The 22,273-nt window shown below is 35.0% G+C and overlaps 1 protein-coding gene across 1 annotated transcript in view; it reads right to left on the bottom strand.

The window, feature by feature from the left end:
• LOC102809503 (retinoblastoma-associated protein-like) overlaps nt 1-22,273 on the bottom strand; it is a 44,857-nt gene that overhangs the window by 21,508 nt on the left and 1,076 nt on the right. Inside the window, exons 3-8 of the mRNA XM_085499547.1 lie at nt 19,057-19,112; nt 6,958-7,041; nt 2,661-2,792; nt 1,584-1,711; nt 835-945; nt 4-194 (exon numbers count right to left, since the gene is read on the bottom strand). Coding sequence (XP_085355673.1) covers nt 4-194; nt 835-945; nt 1,584-1,711; nt 2,661-2,792; nt 6,958-7,041; nt 19,057-19,112 — 702 coding nt within the window. The remainder of the gene's footprint in view (nt 1-3; nt 195-834; nt 946-1,583; nt 1,712-2,660; nt 2,793-6,957; nt 7,042-19,056; nt 19,113-22,273) is intronic.

Raw genomic sequence — 22,273 nt, 5'->3', positions numbered from 1 at the left:
TACCTCAGGTAGTCCGTCTATTCCTTGATAGATTTTTTCCATTGGCAGTGTAGCCAGGAACTTCTGCCAATATTCCCTGAGTACTGTTAACACATCGTTGTGATCACAGTTGAATTGCTCACACAGCAGACGTAAACTATTACTATTGTTTTCAGTTACAACAGACGTTGCATAATGATTACTCTGCGCAGTATCTACCAAAATATTAAGAAAAGGTCAATCAAATACTACATTAAGTGAGAAGCATCATGGGAGTATACAGCCATGTGGTGCAGCTTCATCTATAGTGATAACTTGAGATCTATGTTCAATTTTTCCTTCAATTATGAATGAACAAATCTTGTTTATTCTATTTATAAACAGTACATCTTTAATCGCGCTGATATTTCAGATGAATACATAATGGAACGGCCCAGACTCTTAGCATACTGTCTGATAGATAGTTTGCATGGATAGAAGTTGATAAAATGGTCATTTTACAATTAGTGACTTTGAGACCTTGTAACTATGACAACAACATAAAAGTAGATATAGCCCAATTAAATTGTGTCTGATTAGCATAAATTAGCAGGTGAAAACTCAGAGTTTTAGGACATGACAATATCTTAACATTTTTTATTCAAGTATTAAACATTCTGGCATACTTAGGGCGTATTATTATCCATGTACTGTCACTTAAATGATAATACAGCTGTTATGACGTCATTCACATCAAACAGATTTATGAACAAGTAATATCAGGTGATAACCTCACAGGTCACAGCTATTAATGTGTTTACCGATATCATGAAATTACACTGACTATCAGTTGTTCCCACAAGGCTATTAACTCACCAAATGGAGGCTTTAGTAGAAACGTTGGAGACACTCTGACAGCATGGTCTATACAGCATAACAGTAATTGAAATGGTAACACCAACTCATTGCAATTCTCTAACATTAAAACTGTAGGGTGAAATGTGCGATAGACATACATGAATAATCAATTTTTATTTTTTAGCATGGAGGGTTCGTCAATTTCACAAAGTATTGTTCAGTTTATTAACCCTTTGGGGGCTATCATTTTCTCCGTATTTACGTACTTTTCTATAATTTGTTAATAATTTTTGATCCAGATAAACAAAATTGTTTTCAACCACAAAATATGTTGTGTGGGTTTAGAATTTGTGAGTAATGACAAAAACTGACTGGCATTCAAAGGGTTGAAGACAATGTGCAACAATGGAAGACAATTCTGTCAGTACTAAATTTAATGCATCATATACGCTTCCTCAATCCCTTGGATAACAATAGCTATCATTTGCAATGTATACCAGTACATCAAAACAGATGGCTTTGATAGGACATCCTATAATCCAGATTACATTCACGACCAAATCCAATCCATTAACACATCAATCACCTGTTGATGTCTTTATATATCATTTGTATCGGCGATCTGAGAATGCTTTTAGTATGTGATGTGTTAACAACGTACTGCAGAGTGACACAAATTTGTAATGCAATATGTTTTAGTTATTGATCAATGTGATGGAGACAAATAGAAAACATTACAGCACAGAAGTAACTGATTGGTTACGTACATTTGGCAAGCACAAATAGACACCAGCATGTATTCATTCGACTAGTGCTGGACGACGAAGAGTGTGATGGAGACAGTCGATTCTCGGCAAATTCATCTTGATCATCTTGGAAGACTTGGCTATAAATTCTAAAAAACAAAAACGTGTTCAATATTCAATAAATTGCAATTTCCAATTGCTCATTTTTGGGGGATTGATTGATAAGCCATCAAATTTTATCACAAATATACAACCCTTTCTTGTAATAGCATGGAAGTTCCTCTATAATATCGTGGGGTGGTCCCCAGTAAGCATAATAGGGGTTAAAGCAATCCTTGATAGAAACATACCCTGTTCGCTCCAATAGAAAAGTTTACACTGGCAAAATATAATACATGCATGGTACAGCGTTCAGTTTGCGTACTTTCAATATACTGTAAATCGGTGTCATTTCATCACAAACATCTTCATGAGATGGAGGAAAATCACGAAATGTTGTAGCAAGTACAAATGACTGAGGTCCTTATGATGAGGAAAACAGAGTGACATTTGAAAAAAGTTGTCCTCCGGAACACCTTAAATAAACAATGGCAAATCTTTCTAGTTTAACAGTTAACAGTCTAGGTTCTCTACACGCCTTTATAAGCACATCAGTTTTACAGTCTAGGTTCTCTACATGCCTTTATAAGCACATCAGTTTTACAGTCTAGGTTCTCTACATGCCTTTATAAGCACATCAGTTTTACAGTCTAGGTTCTCTACATGCCTTTATAAGCACATCAGTTTTACAGTCTAGGTTCTCTACATGCCTTTATAAGCAAATAAGTTTTACCATGCATTACAACAACAAGATGCTTGATTTTTTCTACTGCAGCAAATTATACATGTAAATTAAATTATTAATATGCAAATCAGCCATGATGATTTAGCATTTACAGCTGCGGAAAATACTGGTTTATAATAATAAAAGGCATTTTATATTACACACGTCTAAAGGAAACAGACCAAAAAAACAAGTTTTACACATCCTATGTGTTGTTTCAATTTCACTGTCCTATACGGTGAATTACACGCATGTTTACCATCAACGATACTTACTGTTGAAATTTATTATACAGTGGAGCCACCACAAAGTATTTTCGTTCAGTTGAGGTAAGAAAACTTAAGACTTTCTCGCTGATAGACACTTCCGACTTCATTGTCCGCAATCTCTTAAAAAATGTGATGATACTGAAAGCGACAAGAAACATGCAAATTTTCACTAGCTAGATCAATGTACACTAGAATAAAACTGAAAAATAATGTGAGAGTGGGGCTATTTAACACTTATATTTGATCCAGCATACAATAAATGCAATTCTTGGTCAATGTACTCTCCTACATGTGTGTGAGATTCACTTTCAAATGGCGGTGGTCATCACACTGCGTCCTGTATGATGTTGGACGCATAGCGATTTATGCAACGCAGGTAAAATACATTGTATTAGGGGTTTTTCTAGAAAAAAACTGCAAGAAGGAGCACTGCAATTCAGCGGCGCCACTAAGTGGGGGAGATAGGGTTCTCCCTACCAGGGTGTAGAATTTTTGATAATTCTAAGTTAAATTCTATGGCTTCCTTGGGGCCAAAATTACTAGCAGACAGGTCACAGTTGAAGACTGTTGCCACAAGTGATCCCTGGTAAATCAGAATTTGATGGTTACCAGAGGATCCCAGGGTAGGGGGCAGTGTTCTCCCCAGGCCAAAACAGCGTCGCGGGGCGTGACGCGATCGGATTTGCCCCCGACGCTATGTGTTTCCTCCGCGATGCTATTATATATCCCGTGATCTGATTTCTTCAGTCTCTCACAGACTAACTAGTTAAATCAACAAAGGCATTGTATTAACGCCAATTTCCCGGGATAATCCTGTTGTTTCTCATTGGTTGGATATCGTTTTAAAAAAACAAAGCAGTTCTATAAAGACAAAGCCGTAAGCCCCGGTGTTAAACGCTCTTTGCCAAACGTATATTCATATGCAAATGATATAGTCACACTTGGGGTCAAAAGCCACATGTTTCTGGAGTGTACGAAACGTATTTTCATTATTATTTTTAGAAATGTAGTCGTACTATTATTCTAAGTTTTGATTTTTGTCAGTATTTTTGATATTGTATTTGTTTTTTGAGATCAAAATGTGAAAAAATATATATTTATGATGTAAACAATTTTGACCTCGTAATTGTGAATCCAAGATGGCGTCACCCACGTAAGATCCAGCGAACGTGAACTTCCCACTCGAATCGCATATCGTGCTCAGATTCGGATGAATTAAGTATGCATAATTAAAAATAATATATTTATCAAGAAATCGGGAATTCTAATCAAGAAACGTGTGGAAATTGGAGTGACACTTGTGTTATTTCTTGGAAGAAAAGCCTCAATTTTACGTGGTATAACAATGGTGATAATTCGTAATTCAGACCTCAGACAAAATCGATGATTAAAAAAAAAATACATAAAGATGGATAATTTCAGCCAGAAAAACTATTATTGCTCGAACATAGTAGCGCAAGTATCGTGACTCGTAACAGTTGTTGTACTTAACCGGAAAACAACAGGAACGGAAGACAAGCAATGAGAAAAATCAACCCAATGTTTAATTTACTGGGACTGAACAGGGTTTTATAAAGTTGCTGATTGCTGGGCCAAGCAAAGAAACAGAAAACTCAGTATTTCTGCAGGACATTTGCAATACTAAACATGCAGTGCAATAATTGTATACAGATTGTACATAAAATATATTTCCCCATATGACAAACAATATGTTAATTTATGCTAACTATATGCTAATTATTATGCAAATTAGCCGCGGTTCTAAGAAAAATTTCTGGGGAGAACACTGGGGGGGGGGGGAGGCACATGGCCATAGCATGAGGGCGCTGCGCCCCTGTTCCCTTGTTTAAAAGAATCCCTGATTGTATACATCAATACAGATGCGATATGCGGCGACCACCACCCTTTAACACAATGCCTGCTGATGGTGTTTTTTTTTATTTATTCCGGATATCAGCAGGCATCATGTTAATAGAACACATACAGTATACCTCTAGTCTTTAATATCAAACAATCAACTACACAGACATTGAAAAATTATAGACCCAGCAGCTGACAGGATGTGCAAGTTTGTCACAATAATTCTACTCAAAATCATATTTGAGGCCTGGTTAGTTTTCGTATCATATCGATAAATATTGTTTAACATAAGGTAGCATAAGTTTCCTACCAGGAAAGTTGTTTATAAATACAAAATAAATACATTTGTGCATGTTACCTTGTGCATCATGAATACATTTTCTAATTGTGTTAAGAGATGTATAATACTGGTAGAACAACAACACACAGCATGGCATTGATTTATAGTGTTCCCTCTGCACATTGTCAACAAAGTATAATTCCCATACTCTAACCCAGAGATTGTGATCAGCTCACAATTGGCAAAAAAGGAATAATTAAGTTTATGCTAGACAATGCAAGACTTAACATCAGGTCATGTACAAGGACTTGTCTTGGTTGAATAGTTTGTGGGACAGACACAAATAGAACTGGTGTCATCCCTTAGGGCTAAACAAGAAATGACATCAGTTATATTTTGGTCTGCGATTCAACCCCATCAAATGAACCGATGCTACTGATGATGAATCTATATAAGCCAGCGTGAACAGTGGAATGGGTAATAACATCAACAATTTATAAGATTAGGGTCTGCAACTGGTCAGGGTTCTCCCCAGGGCTTTTTAGCGCCGAGGTCCGCGGCGCTATACCTGTGAATCTCGGCGCTTCACTTGGGACCTCGGCGCTATGTGTTCCCACCTCGGCGCTTGATTTCATATTTGACATGCCAATATCAGATGTGAAAAATCTTTGTTCGCCACGTCGGTCGGCCCCGACCGTCACTCGAAATTAGTGACCACCACGGAAATGCAAGGACTATTGTCTGATTGTTAGTATAATTACGTACCGACCGACACGCATCCTGTCAGTCATGGATTATAATTTATAAACGATAGACCTAGTCGCACGATACGTAGCGGCTAGTCAAATTTGTGGAATTAGCACCTCTTTGTTTGTAAGTAAATACTTTCTGCGATAGACACAGTCTTTAGATTGAAAGCTAAAATTATTTCAAAATCAATTCCACCTCGATATAACATGGTCAAATCGGAGTTCACGATCACTTCACGCTACTCAAGAAAAAAACGTGTTTATTGCGTTATTTGGTAAAATACATTTGAACTGTTATCATTGCGAATCATGTAAAAACTCTTCTTTCAAGACCTAATTTACCTTTTAAAAATTGCAAATCACCTATTTCGAAAGCTATCATGCAGTTGTCAATTGAAATCGATGCCAACACATCGTGCTACGACATTCGCTTTACTTCCGCAATGTAATCTTTATGATCACTACCATTCGGAAAACTTCGGGTTCTACCGGCATTACCATGCGGCATTTTGATTGGTTAATGGCATTCTTGACCCATCGGGTCAAAGGACACATGCTAATGTTTCACAAACATCATGGCGGGTCTGGTTTTTTTTACCGAAGCGATCAAGTGATCAAAAATAATCGCTCCCGATAAAAATAAGTCGGATTTTACTTACATTTCATATCAAAAAAAAAAGAAGTTAAATTTGTTGAGGAATTATTGCTATAACTGGTGTATAACATGGCCAAGTAAGTTGTGTCACGTCGTAACTTTGATGATCGTTTTGAAGCTTTATTTGTTCGCTCATTACTGTAATTGTAAACGTTTTAGAAGTTGATGGCACGAATAATAAATTACAACAATACGTCAATTAATTACGTGATCGATTTTTTGAAGGAGAATGTTTTTGGAGTGAATAAAATTATGAGATTCGTGAACATAAATCTGGCTTAACGTTTTGAATGCGTTTCCTTCAACGTTTTACAAAACAATTAAATTGCAACAATAATTTATTTGTGTTTGTTTTTAGTCTGCAGCATTTGTATTTCGAGAATGTTTCAAACTCTTCTAAATTGTGAAACATAATGTGTTGATTCCATTAAAAAAAATATTTGCCCTGTGACTGAGCTCACTAATATTCATAATTGTAAATAAGTTCTGTTAATCAATGAAGGAAAGATATGTAAATGATATGCAAATTATTATGCAAATTAGCCCCGGCGCTATGCATTTTTTCTGGGGAGAACCCTGCTGGTGTGACGTGATATGCGATGACGATCATATCAGAGGATACATAAAATGCCTAATGATCATAATGCAAATTGTGAAAGAACTGGTTCAAGTCTAAACAAAATCCATTTGTTTTAAATTCCACTCTGATTTATTTGTATACTTACACAATTATAAATATGATAAATATATGATACTTACTTCATATTTACATTTTTCAGAAGCTGTGTTAAGGTCAAACATGTAGATACAGACATGTCATCCTTACTAACTGTTAGAGACAACCTGCATTCAAAAATAAAACCATAGTTAATCCTTCAAATGCCACAATGTTTCATTTTACTGCAGTATATTAAAGATAAATGTATTTAATTATAATTTTGTTCATATTGAACCAATTGGACATGATTTCAAATTTGTAAATTATCCTGTTAAAAATAAAAGAAATTATGCGAGGTTTCTGAGTAAAAGAAGGCTTGGATAAGTGGTGAGCAACATTTTGCAAATCAGCAGAATTTTGCTCACCATACAGCAATTTGAAATTGAGTAGGGATCATATGTATCCAGGACTTTTTATCTACACTAATTCTTTCAATATAAAGGTTTATTCATTTCCATACAGTGTTTTAAAGATATCATTGACTTTTAAAAATAAATATTAAATACATGTAGCAATTGACCATTTATTTCAAAGTGTGAGCTCTTATTTATTTTAAGGGAAAGTTTTGCTTATCATATATGACAAGGATTCCTTTATCTGATTTGGTCATTGACAGTTATACACATACGACTTAAAAAGAAATATCTTTGATTCTTAAACTTGAAAAGCAACAACACAAATAAAACTGATATACCAACAGATTTTAAGAGAAAACTATAAATGATTATGGGCATTATAAAGATGGAGGATTTGACACATATAACACCACTTGTCGCCAGTACACATACTGCAGAGAAATACGTTATCAATAACCCGAGGGTCAGTCGATTTGATCTGACCTACTTAGTAGGTTGACAATACTCAAGAGATGAACCTCAAAAATCATTACACGTAATATTGACAGCTAATTTTATTATCGAGAATAAATATTTCAATGTGAGTGTAACAACTGCAGTATGTACAAGAACTGATGAGCAAAGAGATTCACCTCAGTTTCTGTGTGGTCAAACAAGATTATACAGGCTATAAAAGACTGAACTGTAAAACAGTAAAGGTTCAGTATCAGGCTTCCAAAATTGTTTAAAATGACAGACTGACAAAAAAAATTTCAGTTGAATTGTTATAATAATATTAATGATAATAATATTATGCAACAGTAAAGGTATTCACAAGGTATCCGGCTTGCCAAAAGGCAAACGTCACCAAGCTGTATATTAGATTATGTTATGATAGTTATTTCAGCACCTCAGGGTGTCATCAAACCACTGAATCGGACGAGAAATTCTCTGTTTGACGATCAAATATAGACTATATTACAATATCAATATTCGATGTGAAGAATTTCCCCTTTTAGATTAGTCTGGGAGATGCATTTATGAGTTTGGAGTAAGAATTTGTTTTACTTACTACAGCATTCAGGCAACAGATCTACCTATATTCTAAGCAAATAACACCGAATAAACGGCAAGGTAAAGACTATGTCTAATTATAGTAAATACGTACTGCGTGCGTGACTCGAACCGGCGCTCGCGTACGGCACCTAATCGTCTAGCTTCACGCCACTACACGTCTTCCCCTCGGCCACCGGGCATCCCCAAAAAAGGATGCTTAATAACCGAGCTTATTACGTGCAGAGAACGTGAAACCCGTCCACGCGATACGCGCCACACAGCATGGCCAGAATGCGGCAAAGGCCTTCAGATCTGGCTGTAGTAGGATGGTGAAAGTAATGGTACAGCATTTTAACAGTGAATAAGTACAAGGAATAATTTTTAAACTCATAGTTGCTGTCGACATAGGAAGTAAAGTAAGCAAATAACACCGAATAAACGGCAAGGTAAAGACTATGTCTAATTATAGTAAATACGTACTGCGTGCGTGACTCGAACCGGCGCTCGCGTACGGCACCTAATCGCCTAGCTTCACGCCACTACACGTCTTCCCCTCGGCCACCGGGCATCCCCAAAAAAGGATGCTTAATAACCGAGCTTATTACGTGCAGAGAACGTGAAACCCGTCCACGCGATACGCGCCACACAGCATGGCCAGAATGCGGCAAAGGCCTTCAGATCTGGCTGTAGTAGGATGGTGAAAGTAATGGTACAGCATTTTAACAATGAATAAGTACATGTACTTATTAAGCATTATTAAGCATCCTTTTTTGGGGATGCCCGGTGGCCGAGGGGAAGACATGTAGTGGCGTGAAGCTAGGCGATTAGGTGCCGTACGCGAGCGCCGGTTCGAGTCACGCACGCAGTACGTATTTACTATAATTAGACATAGTCTTTACCTTGCCGTTTATTCGGTGTTATTTGCTTACTTTACTTCCTATGTTTACCTATATTCTAGGTTAGTATAAGTTTTTTTTTCTCTCTTTTGTAGTTCTTATTGTTTTTATTAACGTTTGTATTGTTTTTTTTGTTTTTTTTTTATTTTCGTTTATCGTCATGTATCGATTTTCATCCATTTCAATGGATGTTAAGTAATTAAAGATTATTAGTTGTTTTAGTTTTAACATTTGCTCTCGATCCAGATTTAATTTGCGGGAGATAACATAGTAGGAAATTGAATGACTGTTTGTACAGTTGATTACTAGCAGAAGCCTATGCACAATATAGACTGGATTTATCAATGATTTTTTTTGGAAACAAAGATTGTTTAATGTCATCTGAATGGGAAACATGGCTGCATGAATTAGGTTTCACTTCTTGAAAAATAAGTAAGGGGACCCACTAGACTTTCCCTCAAGGTAAATAATACCGTAGAATACTTTATTTTCGCTTGGAATTTATTTTCGCTATTTTCGCTGAAGGGATGATTCTGTGAAAATAAAATCCAGTGAATATACTTTTTTCCTATATTTCACATTAAACTCATGAAAAATCAGTGAAAATAAATTCCAAGCAAAACGCCCAAAAAGCCTTTTCAGCGAAAATTAATTCCAGCGGAAATAAAGTATTCCACAGTACTCTGAATTTCCCCCAGCAGCCATTTTGTGGAAATTAAATATTTTAGAGAAATAATAAAATTATATTTTGGCAAAAGTTACAAACTTGAAAAACTTCTAGTTGTACTTTATTTTTACTAGCATTTTTTCATTAATTGGTGCTGTTATTAACTTAATTTCCAACTACATGTATATAAAGAGATATGGACTTCAACCCTAATCATGTCAGCCCCATGTATGTGAGGGTTACTCAATGTACATGTGGCCTACAATTGCTATTTACTGGATGGAAGTCAGGGACAATATGTACAATCAGAGCTCAAATTTAACAACATTTTGGGGAAGTCAGACAGGCTACCAGTTTTAAAAACTGGTATACCCATGGTAATATCTGTTTTTTAAGATGCTTAGAGCAATGCAGAAAAGTGAGAATAGAAATAAATACAAGTCATTTTGCTCAATTTGTGTAGGACATCCATAGTTTCAGAAACTAATTGCTTTATTTTAAAAACAAATATTAGTACATACTAATATTTAATGGTACTAATATTTTTTGTAAATTTTTACTAGTCTAGGTGGGGAACTAATTTTGGCAAATGTGCACCCTGAGCCACTGTTAATTTCAAGCACTGACAAAGTTTCATATACCAGAAAACAGGTGAAGGCAACATTCCATTCCAATGATCGACTCAATAATAATAAATTCTGAGGGGGTATAAGTAAATGGTATACAAAAGTCAGTAACCATTTTCATTTATCAAAAGAGAAAATTTCCAGGTAATAAATGAACAGAGTTTTAATTTGGTAACAATGATACCACCGAATTGGTAATATTGTAAGGCGATCAGTCATTATTTTAACCTGAAATATGGTTCAGGTAATTGATAGCAAGTCACATAAAACTTTTTCCTAAACACTTGTGTACACTATAGCCAGTGAACCATGTATGATAAGTGAGTTAATAGTTCATCTACATTTATGCTACCCGTTGGGTAGGCACATGTATCATTGTGATAATCAAGGACATGTATTCTCTTTCATGTACAGACCCTTAAACCTCAATTGCTAGAATTGATGTTGACAGATGGTTAATGTACCACATAGAAGAATTAAATTTAGACATCGCCAACAGATGATGAGTAGAAATCCGGATGGTTGACAATAATAGTACCAGTATATATTCACTACTTATGTGAGCCAAGAAGTAAACATCACCACTGTGACCGGTCACTGGTAGCATAGTGGTTGTCGCTCCAGACTCATGATCGGTAGACCCAAGTTCAAATCCTACCTTAGGCTGAACATCAAAGGGTCAACCCCTACCCTGGGTGAGTGTGCTACAGACTCAATGGGAAGGCCAATTCCACTGGCCGAGATTCATTCACTAACGAATGCGACTTTGGGGGAACCTTTGTTAAGGTCCGCAGGTGCTTGTGTTCGACCGAGCCTGGTTGACGCCAGGATAGCGCATTAAAATTGCCATTTGACAGAAAGATGGCCACACAGCCCTGTCATGTAGTCCCAAACATGAATATGACTTCTGTGGCAAAATGCACTAGGTGTCGTCACTAGCACTTGCAATTTCCACATACAGAGAAAAGAGTCAGGAGAGACAACGGTGACATTCAATGTCCAGAACTGTCGCCTGGCACAAAAATATTTAAAAAAAATCACCACTGTATATCTACATGTACTAGCTGACACTTAATATTGGGACAGCCAGGGAAAGTGTATACATGGATCAAAGATTGAAATACTGATAAATAAATATAAATTGAAGCCAAATTCAACACTTTCTTGGATCACTATACCATATTTGCTCTATTTGAAGCGCATCTAAAATAGAAGCGTGATAGACAAAACAAAAACATTTAAAATTGTATTTTTAATTCATATAATTAATGCTTTTATGGAAAACATAGCACGGAAATCAACAGACCAGTGACGATTTCAAGATATTATTAGAAAATGAACAAATCTGCCTGAGGTACCTACACATGTATATGTATAGTAACAAAGCAATCAGACTTGCTGTTTGAAAAATAAGTCGAAAATATCACTTTTTACTAAAAATGACAAAAATATTCATCAAAATTAGAAAATTGAAGATATCAATCACTCATATGATGAGCTCCGCTCAACAAAGTCAACAGCGGAGCTAATAAAAAGTGAATCACTTTCACAAGAAGTTGAAAGTTCACAGCTGATTCAACTAATGCAAATTTCATTGAAATGCGATGATTAATACTGTAAAATCTGTATTAGAAGTCACATCCCTAATAGAAGTCGCACTTATTCTTTTTGAATAATTGAGAACCCCAAAAAATCATCCATTCTCATATGTGTAGAAGCTCTGATTGAAGCTCCATCCCCTGTTGCATTGTACCATTGTAATAGAAGCCGCGATTTTTAATACAGGTTTTACAGTACTTGAGATATTAATGGAAAAGCTGACTAATTATGAAGCAAATTAGGTAATCAATATGTAAAACTAGAAGGATCTGTGCATTGTCCAAGAGCATCTTCGTACCAAGTATCCTTAGATTGCAATGATTGGTTCTTGAGATAATGATGGAACAGACACGCACACAGACATGTTACTTTTCTTTTATTACTTTCAGCCAAAAATGAATTCATAATATTATTACAGTGTAATAAAACTTAATTATTATTTTCTACGATACTAAATACTCAAATTCCCTGTGTATATATTTTAGTGAAACCATCTTATTGATATACAAGCATGCCACGCCATGAAAAGCAAAAGACATATCAATCACAAAGCTATATAATAACTACCAAATTACCGTCATATTCTCAGAAAGGTCCAAAGGGCATAATAGTGCACTAAATGTACGTGCTGACAGGCCGATTACTGGGGCTTACCTGTAGCTTGATTAACCTCAATACAAGTCTACAGTCTATTTCTGGTCACAGTAGATCAGCTATGAGGAAGGGAATAACAACTTAAACTCAAAACAACAGCGCAATTCACACACTAACGTATAATCTCTATTATCAGCCGCATCCCTAATAGAAGTTGCACCCCATTCTTTTTGAATAAATGAGAACCTAAAATTCACCATTTCTTATATGTGCAGATGCTCTAATAGAAGCCGCATCCCCTCTGTTGTATTGTACCATTTAATAGAAGCAGCGGTTTCTAATACAGATTTTACAGTACTAATTCTTGTCTTGGACTACTAAACATTTTATAACAAATTATTTTTTGCCTTTTAAATATCTATCTTGTCTTGAAAGCTATGGGTGTTCTACAAAAATATTAAAACAGATTGCCAGCTTTCTAACATGCCAGACAGGCCTCATAAATGTTTTTTTTTTTAATTTCAAGCTGTATTCCTGATGAATGAATAGTCAGTGTATATATTTGTTAAATCTGCTTTTAAGGTAGAGATGCAGTTTACCTGACAGGGAGTTGGAGGAGGGAGTACATTTTTTGAATACTAAAAAAAACCACATTCAACATATATATTGATTTCTATACTCGGCTCATTTTTGTCAACTTGCACTAGAGATAATTCTGTTATTTACACCAATGATAGTAACTGTTGGTTAAAAAACATACGTACTATTGCTACAAAAAATAATTCAATTCAAAAGTAAGGCCACTCAGATGAAAATTACTCAGCACATTTCCCGACTGAATAGGATTTAACAAAAATTAAAATCCTAACAAAGGCAATGGTTGAATAATTGAATCTGTCATAATTCCCTAACAAAGAGTAACCACAAGTCAATGAAAAAAAGAGACAAACAGACTGATCTGTTTTTACACGCATTACTCGTACGAGGCATAGATTATTACCCGTCGCATATAAACCACTTAAAGACAGTTCGCAGCCAAATTAAAAATTGCACTACTGAGCATGTTACTGCACATATGTGCAATGTATTATGGGAGATGAACTATCACGGGATATAATTGACTATCACACTGGAAACTCGCTATATAAAATGTAATTTTTTTTTAATGTTTAACAATATAGTAATTCATATCAGTAACTATATGCAACTTGCATTGAATGTCATCAATCAAAAATTCAAGATATGAATAAACAATTTCACCTTAGCAACCAGTACAAAAATGCAAATGTTCCACATTTCAGACTTTCACAAAGTGAACCCATTTTTTTTTTCATTTCAGTATGCTAACAACATTGACACATAATAATGAAAGCAAGCAGATGACATTTTTAGCGAGAATGTCCTTAAATTGATCTAAAATAGTGCATCTACATTTATAAATCAATATGCACCTTGTATATTGCTGTAGACACGAGTAAAATGTCAATATATATTCCTATAATATACATTGACAGCGCATAAATGAACCGTAGTATATACAATGCATATAAATCTGTGAAAGGGACTAGGTTCCATAGAATGCATAACACATGTGAAGAAATAATATTCAGAAAAGGTTTTAATATAGTGATGTGTTGAGCCACTCGTCTGTACATCGCGTGCCTGTGAGGAAAATGTAAATATGATTTAACTGCAAGAGTTGAATAGTAATGGAGACCATTAACCAACTATGTTCAATAAACAAACACCAAATGGAATATGCTTTCAATAATGACAGGAACATATTTGATTTCTTTTTATTATTTTCAGACATTTTTATTTATTAAACCACTTATACGCTTGTCTGTATTTAATCTGCGATTCATTTTGGATGGGCGTTCAATATACATGTTTATCATGCAATTCGTGTTTACATACATCTACTGATAGGGGCAAATATATCACGGGTGTCTCTTTACCTTGGGATTTGATTAAAATCAAAAGTTACATTCTCAGAACAATGAGCTCTGAATTACTGTAAAGTACTTTATTTTCACTTGGAATTTATTTTAAATTAAAATCGGTGAAAATAAAAACCAGTGAAAATACTTTTTACCTATGTTTTACATTCAATCCATCAAAATTCAGTGAAAATAAATTTCATACAAAACAGCCAATACGTTTTTTCAGCGAAAATTAATTCCAGCTAAAATAAAGTACTTTACAGTGGATATGAAAATATATTTCTTTAGCTTTATCAGAATCTTGGGATAATAATGTAAAATTTTATAAATGGCATAAAATTTGCAAATTTAGTGAAATATTTGAAGATTTGGATTTATAAAACTTGTTCTCTAGTTAATACATATAATAACAAATAATTCATATAACTGTATTACTCCAATAATACTTTAGGAATGATCTCGGAACACAACTCAATACATATGTGACTGGTCAGTTAAAACAAGCGTACAACAATTAATTAAAAATTTATTGAAATCCAATGAAAAATACAAAAAATCCCATTGAACAATTTGAAAGAGGACCATCCCAGGCTCCTACATGCAAGTTAATCGTCTGGTATTTACTAAATAATCTGAGTAACTAGAGTCAATCATACATAATTTCATATCTGCTTTCTTTTTATATTCTTTGTTGAAAAAAAAATATTGTAGACAGTTTGCAACACCAGAACATGACAGTTAAGCAATAACTGAAAACACAAAAAACACTGAAAACGCCTATATGCACAATGCTTACTCCTTTTCGCTAAAGTGACTTTCCAAATATAATGTTATCAATTTTAAGTATATTACCAGCATAAAACAGAATTAGAACCGATTTTTGAAAGATATTTATTTGAATATCAATATTTACTATTCATATTTCAGAACCTAACTCCAACCTATAGTACTTGACAGTGCATTATGCTCTATTTTGGCTTGCATAAATTAGTACAAGTAGCTTCTCGGCTGAGATAGCCCCGCTGTTAGCAATGCACATTTCAATTAAAGAACTGAAGGTATCATTAGAAAATGAACAATATGTATATAGTATCAATGCAATCGGACTTGCTGTTTTCAACAAGAATTCAAATATATCACTTTTTACCAAAAATGACAAAAATACTCATGAAAGTTAGAGAATTGAAAATATCATCGCGAAATGAAAAAATCTGAGAGGTCTACCTGTAGTACCTACATGTATAATATCAAAGCAATCAGACTACCGATAGCTGTTCTTAACAAGAAATCAAAAATATCACTTTCTTCCAAAAATTACAAAAATATTCACCAAAATTAGAGAATTGAAGATATCGCGAAATGAACAAATCAGTGGACTACCCCAAGTATCTATCTCGCAAATATGAAACCATTTGGTTTAACAATTTTGATGTGAAAAGTTGACAATATTCTACCAACTACCGTAAAAACCCTCAAATAAGAGCCACTTTGTAACACTTTCATTTCTGGGTGGTGCTTATGTTGACAACCCTGTAGCCAGTGGCTCTTAAACCAGGGTCATCAAACTTTTTCATTGTGAAATAGGGAAGGGGATAGGCAAACACACACACAACCAAAACAGACAAGTAATTATTAATGATGTATCATTGCAATTAATTTATTCTGTAAAAATACTGTTATGGGAATAACAAATGTCAAAGAAATACGATGATTCGACGTTTCATCGACAATGTGTAGCAATGCCAGAAGTCACGTTTCACTGACAATGCGTAGCGATGCCTGAAGTCGGATTTTGTAGCACTCTCAGTGTCTGACCCAACACTCGAATCACTTGTACAATTGTTTACCAAGTTTGGTACGGCAAACTTTTTTTCTTGAAAACTGGGAATAACTTGCGTGGCTGTGGCTGGCGTGGTGGTTGATTTGGTGACAATATAAAATAGTTTCGGATAGAATTGATCTGACCAGCAGCGACAGGAGAGGACATACATGCAAAGGAAGCATGGAACGAATGATAAAAATGATGCCCAATCACTTGTATTTATGGCAAAAACAATAAATAAAAACACGTTTTTCTATAGATTTATACAGCTTGGGTACTTGGGCATTGTTTTAATTGCGCTAGACGTCTGACAGTACAGCTTTGGTTTATATTTCCTGTTTCATAATCAAGCCAGCTTATAATGATATTCACGTACTTCACAGTCCACGCAAACAGGGTCAAACTATAGCCCCACCCCTATATATAACCAAATACGAAACGATACCGAGAAAGTAACAATTACATGTATTAAAAATAATTACCTGTGACCAATCGGAGAGACGAAATAATTCACTAAAGCCCAGGCCTGTTACAAGGCATTTTCTGATTGGTACAAGTTCAGATTATTTTCAATTCTCACAAATAGCTAATTTAAATATTTGGGTCAGGCGGGTCACGTAGACTTCACTTTGCTGTAAGACAAGTTGATCGCACAAGTTTGTGAAACTAATCCATTCGACTTCAATTTTGATTATTTTCGGCAAGAGAGTCCTCTCCAAACTAATGCCAGTTATTTTGTTACTTCCCTGAACATTTTGTCTCGAATCATCCAAAAACGAACGTCTCAAATAAAATGCAAAAAATAACCCAAAATCACGATCAGCGAGAGTGGGCTGCGTAATCATTACATTCTCACAGACGGAGCTCCGTCACGATCCCTCAAATGTTGCCATGACCGGATTAACACCTCTGTTTTCCCCCACGCTAACCAAATTCCCCCCACGCTAAGGAAAAAATCTTTTGTTTTCTGCTGACTTCCTGTTCCGGTCCGTCTGTGAGAATGTATTTTCGATACCTCCGATTTTCCGATAAAGGCGTTCTAAAATCGTGACGTTCTTTACTTGGTTATAAAGACAACATGAATATCTCAACGTGTCCTTCGGTGTTTCGGCAAAAAACATACTAGTAGTTACTACTGAATAGTTTGTGAATTGGTCGATTGTGTGTCAGAAATATAAAATGGACAAGTTGACAGTCACATTCGTGCTCTCAGTGCATTTCTTTCGTCTATCATTCTTCCGTTCTCAATTACACAGGACATCAGGCAAGTTATGGGGATAATCTTTATTTGTCTTACACCTTCTGTGGGGCAATAAACAATGCAGGTGGAAGTGAGGCACGACAAGCTCGGTGTCTGCCTGATTGTAAACAACCGGGCGGCTGGCGCTTATTTCAGGGTTCTTATTGACAAAACCACTCAACTCTTGGTGGCTCTTAATGGAGGGTCAAATGTAACAAATTTTCACTGAGTGGCTCTTAATTGAGGGTGGCGCTTATTTGCGGGTTTTTACGGTACATACTACAGAGGCCGGACAATCAGTAATATGAAGAGCTTCGCGTCGACGACAGCGGATCTAAAAGTAGGATCTCCAATCAAAATAATGTATTCATGGCACTGATACACTTGTATAATATAATTACCTTCATTAAATGAATTGGTATAGTAATTGTGTTGTATTGTTTATAAACAATTATACTGCCCCCCCCTTACATAGTAAGAGAGTCCTTTGACAGCTGAGCAAAACTGAATCAGTTGCATGTTGATTCAACTGAAGCATGCCTTCAGATATTAAACAATACAGAAAGTACAACGACCCACATCTGACATGATTCAAACCTGCCACTGAGAAAAACACAGCTGCCACAGAAGGGTGATGATTACACTGTATTTGTAAAATTTGTAAAATTTGCTTAAAACATGTAAAAAAACAACAAAAAACTCATTGTTTCCTTGACAATTTCGTGACATTAAAACCATAGTGAATAACCTCAAAACAACGAAATAGTGAAATTAAATGTTAGTGAAAATAAACGGTTTCACAGTATTGTGAATTAAATTGAGTACATTTGACTGCAATTAATTAAAGATGAGATAGTTTGGTATATTTTATATCATTTACTTCATTCTATTTTTATTATGTAAGTATCAAGAACAGCAAAAAAAAAAAAAAATGCACAGGAATGGAATTTTAATGGGCTGCTTCTCAAGATGAAATACTTATGTTATATATGTATATACTTGGCATGGTCAGTAAAATATGTTTAACCTTAAAGGGTAACTGGTTCATCTTTTTGTTTTTTGAAAACAAGTGTAAGTATGTTTAGTCTCCATGTTAGTTCTTGAGCAATGCATTGCATCACCATGGGGGGGGGGTGTATTTGGTGCTAAGACACTATGATTGAGGTATTTTCAGAGGCAAGGGTTTTTTTTACTTGTTTTCTGTTTTTGATAATTGATAAAAACCGTTGAGACATAGGTTTGTCATTCGTGAAACTCACAAAATAACAGATTGAGGTGGTCTTGTGTAAAATCAATACAAGGTAAATATAATTAATAAGTGTACATCATTATTCAAAACAGACAGTATTAAAATAAATTTACCTGTGTTCCATGACAGCAACATACAAACTACACACTATCCAAGATTGGTGATCACTCTGCAACAAATGAGAACAACTAATTAAAGTAATTAATCAGAGATTTTTTTAAACAAAGAAACAAGGGCGTAGCGCCCTCGTGCCATGGCCATGCTCCCCCTTACCCTTGGGAGCAGATCCTCTGACAACCATAAAATTCTGATTAACCAGGGATCACATGTGGCCACAGTCTTCAACTGTGACCTGTCTGATAGTAATTTTGGCCTAAAGGAAGCCATAGAATGCTCCGTTGAGCATTTTAACTTAGCACGGCGCCACTGAAAACCCCTGATTAATTGCAAGTTACAGCTATACAATTAATAAATAAAATGCAAAGTTAATCAACTTTTAAAAAATGCTCTGAACCACAATGATACTCAGTGTGCCCTCTAACAAATCAAGTTGAGTCGACTTGTTGACTGCTGGGAAGAATGATCTTCAAGAAAAAATGCAATGGTACGAGACAGTATAGGTGGCTGGAGGCACAAACAAAAAGGTTTCAGCTCCTGCATTTCCTTCATATTCGTATTACCATAATCCGAAAATATAGTAAGATGTTTTTCGGTGAATTAGCATAACTAGTTGCGACACAGCAAATGTTTGTTTCAGTGGCGTGGCATGTCATATCAGCTAAGAAGGCATACTACTGACACCAGAGAATCCCGGGCATTCAATTGACTCGTATATACGCCCAAACTGAACACATTTCCTACTATTTTTTAATAAATTCCTCAGCTATAAAGTTCACTTCTTAAATGAGAAAATAGTTAGCATGTACTACAATTAAGTATTCTAGTATATGCCAAATAAAATGGTAATACAAATTTACCAAAAAGCAACGAACCATTTAACAGTATTATTTTCCTAGGGCCCTTTTTAAGCATAGTTTAAATTTTCAAAAATATTTACGAATTTCAATAGTAAATTAAAATTATAATTAAAACACACTTATTTGCTGAAAACCTGTGGACAGACACATATTTAACATGTAATAATATTAATGTTTATCCTCTTTTGTAACCTTATTGGATTATGAACAAAATGCAAGAAAATGTGAAATTAATGTGTGCAATGACTTATAAACAATTTTGAAAGTATGAAAGTAATTGGTTAACCAAAATAGTTCATGTGTATATAGATAACGGTAAGCATGGACCGACTAGAAGATCCACAGCGAAAATTTATGTAAATTAATATACTCATAATTAGTACAACAGACTGCAACTTATATTTAGCTCCAACTAACCAGTGAAGTTCAACAACACTGGTCAGGTGGCCGCACATGCATGCCAGCATTAGTTGCAATAAAAATTATTCTTCCAAATATATATAATGCTAACAAGTCATTGTCAATGACATAGTCCTTGTCCTGTTTTTCATGACTGTTCTGTCTCCATGTCTCAGGACAGGCAGATTTTAGCTTGGAGAAGTAAATGTAGAAATTTCCTGTGTGTAGGTAGATCAAGCTTTTAGTCACTAGGCCAAAGAGAGCAGTCCATCCAAGTTGCTTAATGTTTAAAATAGTAATATCAGAGCTTCTAAAGCATATGAACTAGAGATCAACCAAGAATTGAAATGTTATTTTAAATAATGTCATTTATCTCACTAAGAACGTGCATTATCAATATGGACAAGCACTTTTATTTTCCAGCCTGTCCAGTGTCCACTTAAATTTTTAATTTCAGCTGGAATGGTGTGATTGACAAAACAACTAACTCTTTTTTGTTGTTGATATAAATGAAGGTGAAATACTATACATGCCCAAGTATACAATGTAAAACAGCACTTTAGCTAAAAAAACAAATTAGTTTGTTATGTATTAACGACATTAATTATTTTAAAAATATACCTGCTATACATAATACGAGGTTATCACAAAAATATTACAAAGTACATGTATGCCCAAAAACAGTACATCAATCATATCATAGTAGAGGTTTATGCAATCCTGTATTGCCTGATAAATACTCAATAGATCATTTTCCAATCACTGCTAGATCATGGTGACAAACATCATGTGACATTTGACAAACGCGAAAGTATTTTGGGGGACATTTCCATGCTTAATAATGTGCTGTACACATTTGACGATGGTCAATTTCAATGAAGTAAGGGTATTCAGACAACATTCCCTTGTCAATGATCAGCTTTTTGATGCGAGTTACGAAATAAAGAAATTCGTGTTCAAAATCAAATAGTTTGAATTTTGCAGCAGACGTTCAACATGCGTCTTTCACGCAACACGCGAGATCTCTCAGTTGAACAGAAATCACCTATTAGACATAACTACATGATGGCAAAAAAAAAAAAACATTTTGATAGGATTGTATTTCCACCAGGCGCTATAGCGATTCTACATCCAATGTAAACGAAGTAAGGTGTTTAAATGTTATGATAATTATCTTCAATGTCATCTCATGTTCTAATACGCCAAGCTAATTGGAGGAGAGTCGGTCACATGGAATGGAATGAATGACTATATACCTGACATTCCACACTAATGGAGTCTTCACATAAACAAATACCATTACCATGATATCCATTCATCCCTAAACGACTAAATTAAAATTATCGAACTGTAAATTTTAGGGTAAGTTAAAATTTGTCTGGGATCTCAGCTGTACCTCAGTGAATCATTGTCCCAAGAGGAAGACAAATCTTCATATACCTCTCAATTGCTGGTAATAATTGTTTATTACTTTCTGTTCTACATGTATAATGGCATTTATTCTGAATCTGACATGGGAAAAAAGAATTTAACTGCCTATAAAATGCTGTATTCGTAAGTGTCCTTTATTTGAAAAATGTGCGTCTTTTTTTGTCATACTATATTTTGAACACCTTTTTTTTACATCAGATGTAGCAGTGCTATAGTGCACTATGGAAAAAGAATCCCTGAAAGTAAACATTCAAACAGCACGAAACGTTTTTCTTTGCCATTTAGGGTTATCTCTCAAATTATTTACAAGCAGTAACAATAAGGTTATAACGAGCACACCACAAGATGCACACAGTACAGAAACCCAATACATTTGTACATCTGTCAATATGATCACCACACTGCCTAGTTTGTGGCATTCTCGTAATAACCACATAAGAATTTTCATTTTCACCCATTCTTTGTGAATGTGGTTTATTTTTTTATATTTGCTTTTCTCAATAGGTGAGGAAAGTAAAAAAAA

The sequence above is a fragment of the Saccoglossus kowalevskii genome, chromosome 1, assembly GCF_978046115.1.
Source record: "Saccoglossus kowalevskii chromosome 1, keSacKowa6.1, whole genome shotgun sequence".
NCBI lineage: Eukaryota > Metazoa > Hemichordata > Enteropneusta > Harrimaniidae > Saccoglossus > Saccoglossus kowalevskii.
The sequence above is the reverse complement of the archived record's forward strand: the minus strand, read 5'-3'. Positions and strand labels throughout refer to the sequence as shown.